The 7226-nt window shown below is 40.6% G+C and overlaps 1 protein-coding gene across 5 annotated transcripts in view; it reads left to right on the top strand.

Moving 5' to 3' along the window:
• The first annotated feature begins 343 nt into the window (after positions 1-343).
• Positions 344-7226, top strand: part of evi5b (ecotropic viral integration site 5b) — a 29112-nt gene continuing 22229 nt past the window's right edge. Inside the window, exons 1-3 of one of the 5 annotated variants that reach the window (XM_035652738.1) lie at positions 344-583; positions 2057-2237; positions 6292-6524. In XM_035652738.1, coding sequence (XP_035508631.1) covers positions 6373-6524 — 152 coding nt within the window. In that variant the 5' untranslated portion in view covers positions 344-583; positions 2057-2237; positions 6292-6372. Of the gene's footprint in view, positions 584-2056; positions 2238-5393; positions 5519-6291; positions 6525-7226 lie in introns of those variants that run through there. The other 4 variants (XM_035652740.1, XM_035652737.1, XM_035652739.1 and 1 more) reach the window with 4 other exon arrangements.

Raw genomic sequence — 7226 nt, 5'->3', positions numbered from 1 at the left:
GCAATAGGTCTAAAATTGCATTCATATTTAAAAAAAAGCGTTTTACATTTAACCTGCAGAAACCCTGTATATAGTGAGTGTGCCACATTGCCAATATCAGTGTGATACTTTAAGATAAGGATAATCTACTTCTCCTTCCACCCATCACACCCATTTTCTATTGTTTATTTGGAAATGCTGTGTTTCCTCTTTCTGAATGAATGAAGAAGCAGTGAAATGTGTCTGAAGTGTAGTATCAGATCACGAACACGAGGTGGCAGTGTTGACTCATGTTTGAGCTGAGGGCGCATGCTCCGTGCGATGTAAACATTTGGTAGGCCGCCGCCGTCTGTGTGAGCTCCGCAGACATTTGTGTACACGTATTATACGGTTGCATGGGCTGGACCGAAGAGTCAATGGGAGCGAGCTAACTTAACACTGGCTAGCTTTCAAGTGGAAACCTAGCTATGCTAACTCTGACAAAATAGCTAATGTATTCGGGTAAAGTGTCAGAAAAGCAGGCTTTTTCTTATAATAGTAGGACTATACTTAAGTGCATGGGAAGCAGACGACGTTTGCTGCGGCTGGTCGAAAACGCTTCAAGGTAAAGGATGTTCTTGTTTTTTCGGGCTCTGTCTAATTACTGGAATGGACACTAAGTCATAAAACGACTGCGAATTATCAGTCTTAATGATATGGCATTACATTTAGAAAACGGACGGTGTCAGTACTGAACTTTTGAGTTTGGTTAGTCGCAATATTAGCTTTTATTGCTGTTTGTCAGTGCTGTCACTGAATGTTAAGTGTTGGAAAACTACTTAGTTAATTGGCTGGCTAAGGACTCCAGCTATCGCCTGGAAACACTTTATAATTTAATGGAAGATGAGATGTTTTTCTCTGTTTGCTAAAGTCGACTTCATCTAGGACATATCGCCACTGTTAGCACGTCGAGCTCGTCGGCGTTTGTGGAAGAAAGACACTGTTGCATTTGATGCTAGATCTCCATTTCAGCTCACAACAGCAGCGAGCCATAAAAGGAATAAGAGACTTCTCCTGTGTCTAATGCGTCGGTGCTCTGCTTAACTTACTGCCTGTAAACCAGAATGTTTTTGATAGGCCAGAGCATGATGTGTAGCCTAAACAGAGGATTTAAACTGCTCAGCGGTGGCAGTGTTCAAGCCAAGGAGAAACTGCGGAGAAGTGACTTGCAAGTTGCAGAACCAGTCCAGCTCTGTGACCAATAGTGGACGATGATCCCAGCAAAGTGTCACACCTTTAAAAGTACAGAAGTTAGTGCTGCTTACTGCACTGTCAGACAGTAGTCAGCACCGCCAGGCTGATAGATATGTGAAGTTAAAGTGTCAAGAGAGGAATGAAGGCCGGTGCTGCTGTCTCATGGCTTGATACTGTATCTAACAGCATGTTGATCCAGTAAACTGGGAAAATTGGATGTGGGTTATTGATAGTCAGAGGCAGACCAACACCACCAACAACTGAGTAATACAGCTTTAAACGTGTTCCAATAATCACTGTGAGGAACGGGACCTTCCTGGGGCTCATACAATTCCCTGTTAAAGTATTCATTCTCACCAAATGGAAATGCTCAAATAAAGTATTAGTGCTTCTGAATGTATTTAGCTCATCGCTTGACTAAAAGCATTCAGTTTCACTACTCCTCTGCCAAGTAATGGCTCCAGTCAAACCTGGATCTCCTTTCAGAATTCAGTGCTTCAATTAGCAGGTTTATATAAAATAGAGCTGCAGTCTAGTAGAATGACCGATTAGTCTGTTAGGCTGTTTTCAGCCTCTCAGATATGGAAATGTCATGCTTCTCTTTGTTTTATATCATTAAACTGAATATTTTTGGGTTCTGGGCTGACAGAACAAGACAAATTATAGAAAATGTTCACTATTTTTGACAAAGACCAAACAATGAATCGATAAACTAATTGTCAGATTAATCGATGATGAAATTGATCGTTCGTTGCAGCCCTGGTGTAAAATGTGTTTCCTGGGTGGTGGTCATGGCCAGATGATTCCGTGTTTAACGCTGAACAACTCTTCTCCTTTTTGTTAGTCAGCAAGCTGTCTGTGCGAGAGCAGAGGTGGCCATGTCAGAGGATACACTTGTCAGAACTTGTTGAGGTTACGACAGAAAGCTTCACTAGCTTTGCTCCGACCCCCAGCCTCAGTACAGGAACACACATTAGGGAGTTACAATACACATCTTTTGGGACTAAGAAGGGAGCAGAAGATACGTATGTATTTGTTTTATGATTTGCATGTGCTTTTCGCTTGTATTATTTTTGAATGATCACACATACCGAAAGTTTCAGTGAGAATGGATAAACAGTAAATAGAAAAGAAACAGTTGAGGGACTTTCAGACGCCGTAGTGGCACCTGTTGAAATAAGTGCAAGTGAAAGAAGTTTTCAAGTAACACCACCTATTGGCATATTTCAGGTATCTAAGTAGCCTGTGGAAGACCATACGCCACCCACTGATGTAGACAATGGAGATCTCACACTCATGACTGTGTAGTAGTTTTAGATTTACTATAGTTGTCCCACTATGGCTGATATGTTTTGGCGTGATGGACTGAAACATTTGATTGCGTACACTACCATAAGGTTCCTTTTTGCAGTGCCTTGTTTGTGGGCCAAGTGTAAAATATTAGCCAGTTGTAGTCTCATTTTGTGGCTGCATAATGAAGAATAGCCCTCAGCAGGACCATGGAAGTGCTGATTGTACACTGGGAGAATCTGAGCGTCCCTCTGTGTGTGAAGTGAAAGGCCTTTCTACCTCAGTGTGAGTGTGTTATTGTAAGTCAGGCCTGTGTTTTAATACCCTCACACAGCACATGTTTTCCCGAAGATGGCCAACACCTGCTGGGCTAGACCATTTTGTTCTTCTTCATTGCCTTGAAATGGCACGTGATGAAAGACGAGTGAACTGGAAAAAGGAAAGATAAATTAGTCTTCTTCTTCACCTCAGATGATGGATGTAAAGACCGTATAGACTGAATCTTGTAGTTTTACATTTGTCCATGCTCGAGCGTCTGTGTCAGTCTTTTTGCCTGGTTTTACAGCAGTGTGAGGCATCTGTTGGGCGCTGTGCATTTTGAATTCGGAGAAAGGAAATGCTTCTCTGTTCTGCCTTTGGTCTTTCTCAGTTCCCCAATCGTCTTGAAGTTGTTTAGCGGAGGCTTTCTTCTTTCCTTGCTGTGGGTTTCATTAGCTATGCGCGCTGCATCTCAGGGCCCCTTTTGAGTTCTTGGCAAACAAAAGCAGAAACAATCTTTGTATCCAGGATTTATAGGGAAGCCTTGCTTCAGTTGGCTGCGCTTGCCAGAAGGAACGTCTCCTAAGGTCACCTGGACGTTGGTATCTTGCATGGCCTGTCCGGACTGAGTTTAGTTTGCTCATGTTTTGTTCCCTGACTGTGGTGGTGAGATTGTTTTTAGTCAGTAGACAGTACAAAATTGGATCAAGGCACACCAGAATTTCAAATAATGGTCATCCTTAATCAGAGCTAATTAGAGCACACATAAACAAGGCAAGGTCCAGGCCTGACCTCGCTGGAGTCCACATGGTGTTTAGTCTACGTGGTCATGTTTTCTCTCATGTTTGTTAGTGCTGCATGGTATCGCACATTGGGAGTCAGTCTGTGGAGAAACCTCATTCCCTTACATTCTCTTCTTTGCTTTCAAAGAGAGAGTACAGACACAATGCTAGCCTGGCTCAGTGGTGCAAAGAAAGAGTTGAGCAGGGTGAAGAGAAACATTCATGCAAATTGGGGGCGGTGCAGTTTTTCAGGATCTGCAGTTTTGTTAATGTTCCCATATTAGTAACATTGCTGATTCTTTTTGCAAAGCATATCTAACTCTTTTTTGATATCCTTTTAAAATGCAATTAGTACATTAAGTGATGTCTTCTGGATTCATGTGGCTGTAGGGAAGATTAGATGGCCTATATTTATTGTGCTGTTAGGTCACAGTGTGACTCTGTTAATTCTTTGTGACATAATTGGGTGTATTAATATGTTGGACTATAGACTGCTTTAACTTTTTTACTTTTCTGCTGTTGAAGTAGAAAAATGTGCTGATCAGCATCTGAGTCAGTCTGCACTACACACAACCACTGCTTATGTTCTTGTTCTGTGCAGGATATAAGGATATGTCTGCTACTGGTGTGGATCCTGTTATTTTTGTTGATGACAGTCGGAGTGGCTAAATGCAACCTGCATTTTCAGCCTCATTATTGTTTACTTACTGTTTGTGTGAGCAGTGTACTGAGTTGTATGGAAAAAAACCCAAAGTAGTGAAGGTGCTTTCTTGTATTAACATCACAGTATTTGTGTGTTTCCCTCTATAGCTTCAGGGTCATGGTATTATTTATCCATGCTGGTTTGATGCAGCCACCCTGTAGGATGTTGTTGAGTTGTAATGTCACATTGTTGTTAGTAAATATGCCCCCCCCACAGCGGCAGTTCAGGAACAGGGTGGTGTTATAAAAACAGTAAAGGTTTGGTGTACTTCCTGTCTCCCTCTACAGACCCCTGAAATTGAATGTCTAAGAAGTATACAGCTTTTATATATTTAAACTTGTCTATTAGTCAGAATTATTTAGGGTATTATTTATTTTGCAGTTTATGGGTTACTAGTACCAAAAAAAAGATCATCCAAAGCATGATTTCCTGGCTTTCTGACCTGAGGAGGGTTGCATTCATGCAGGATTTCTCACAAATGTGTGTCTCACTGATGCTCATTCATCTGAACTGAATGGTAATCTAAGCTATAATAAACTGTCAAACTATATTCAGGTGACTAGACACAATTGATAGTACCTATAAATGTTATTGCATTTCTTCAGTCATGTCTGTGTTGTGTGGTAACAGTTAAGTCACTCAGTGTTTCTGTGTGTGTACAGGAGGATGAAAGAAAGCTTAGCTAAGATATTTTCAGTCTGTACTGTAGCACATTCCTATCACCACACTTACCACAATCTTTTCCTCCACCTCCTTTGTTTTCTCTCCTTCTCCTTTATGTCTTCAGCCCTCTGTAGACCTGATACTCACAGAGAAATGACTCATCATTTTAGAGTACGATGCATGAAATGATTGGTTTCCTGCCTGGTGGCAGTATCCAGACTTCCCGCTGGGGTCAACCCAAATGCACACGTCTGTTTTTTCTCAGGTGTGAGGTGAATATCAGATTCTTTTCTTTTTTTTGCTGAGTGCAGAGGTCCACTTCCTGTTTTACACTCAGTCCAGCAGGAGACTTAAGGTTAAGTCCTATCTTTTGTGGAGTACTTTGACCCTTCTTGACAGTATGATCAGCATATGACTACAGAGCAGTGTGTCATTAAATTGGTCGAAGGTTCAGGAGAATGGATTACTGGCAGGGTAGAACGCGTTACTGACATTTCAGTTTGATAGACTTTTCTTTTCGTGGTGTTCTCTGAATGAATACATACTGGATTTGCTCATGGAGTATGTCAGCAGCTGAAAGCCAATGATTTTGGATCATTTGGAATAGCAGGTAGGAATGTGTAGAAGATTCCCCACCTTCAATTTCTTTCGCTGTTAATAGCGGGGATTGTGTTTGAATGAATCTAGAAGAAAAAAAACATCATTATTATGCAACAAGCACTTTGTAGTAACATCATATTTTTGTAGACTGGCCATTGCTGAGCACTGACATTGTAACAGAAAGCACTGTGGTTTTTTTATGGTGACTTGTACAGTCCATTGGTAAAAGTTACAGGTATAGAAATGTGTCAGTTCAGTAGGATACAAATCTGCTTCTTCCTTTTTAAATTAAATGAATTGAAAAAACACAAGTCAACAACTATTGATTGTCATTTAATCCTTACTCAAAACAAATTCACTGGAAAACAAAGAAGTCATTTAAAGTATTGATTGTGGAAGCAGAAATAGACAAATGAATTTGCCAATGCTGAGTTGGAAAACTAAGCAGCTGTATTGATCCAGCCACTACTGGCTCTATGCTACCGGTCCAGCTCTAACAAAACTGATAATGAAGCACTAAAAGGTGTCGGCCTATAATGATGTTCAGTAGCTGCAAGATTAAAAACGATGAAACTCTTTCACAGTTCTACCAGGAATTAGATGAAGTTAAATAAATATGTCCTTCATTGTAACCAAGTTACACATTATTGACAGGGAGAGAAGTTAAGAAGTTGTGTGCTCTGTGACGAGGGTACAAATACTAAATAAATGCTACAAAAACCTGTTGCTAAACAGAGACTATGTTTTATTACTGAATGAATAGGTATTCTCCATCCTCTGCAGGTGGCGACAGACAAGGTTGCTGGTAAGCTGAGTTCTACTCTCTCATGGGTGAAGAACTCGGTGTCCCACACGGTCAGTCAGATGGCTAGCCAGGTGGCCACGCCCACGTCCCTGCAGACCACTACCACCTCCTCCTCTACGTCTCTGTCCTCGCCTGCCCTCTCGCCGTCCTCGCCTGCGCAGCTCAGTCCCGACGATGTGGAGCTGCTTGCCAAGCTTGAGGAGCAGAACAGGTAGGCAGCATGTCTCTGAGGCTTCTTCTGCCCATCATCTTGACCGCTTTTGAGGCCACTACCACGTGTACTGCAGTTACACAGTCAGGCAATCATAGGAGCTGTGTTTGTCGAGTGTTTTAAACCATTTTAAATATTTAAAACATTCAGATATGTGTGAAAAGTTCTGGTTGCTTAGACAGTCATTAATGTGAGATAACTGAGGCTGTCACTGACTTTCTTCCAACATATTAACATCATTCCAGAAAACACGCTTATCAATTTTTAACCTAATTGCTTGTGAAGGGAGAAGGTTGATAGATGATTAATAAAATAATGTACATACATTACAGTTTGACCGTGTTTGACTCGGCCCGTGAAAACCTAAATGCAAGTGTTTAGGGAAGAAGCTCAGACTGTTTCTAAGGAGTGGATACTCACTATGCTATGCAGCTTGTTCTTTTTACCACACTCAGAAATGTGATAGAGCTGGAGGCTGTCATTAGCTTCTTCCAATTGCTCCTGGCCTGTTGCAGACACCATTGTTTATTATATATTTTCCTTAATTATTAATTGATTATTAACTGTATTTATATAATAATATTCATAATTACAACAACAATAATAATGATAATAATGATAATAATAATAATGATAATAATGATAATAATAATAATAATAATAATGATAATAATAATGATAATAATGATAATAATAGTAATA

Source organism: Morone saxatilis, unplaced genomic scaffold (assembly GCF_004916995.1).
Source record: "Morone saxatilis isolate NCDOM2014 unplaced genomic scaffold, NCSU_SB_2.0 Contig12, whole genome shotgun sequence".
Lineage (NCBI taxonomy): Eukaryota > Metazoa > Chordata > Actinopteri > Moronidae > Morone > Morone saxatilis.
This window is presented reverse-complemented; position numbering and strand designations above follow the sequence as displayed.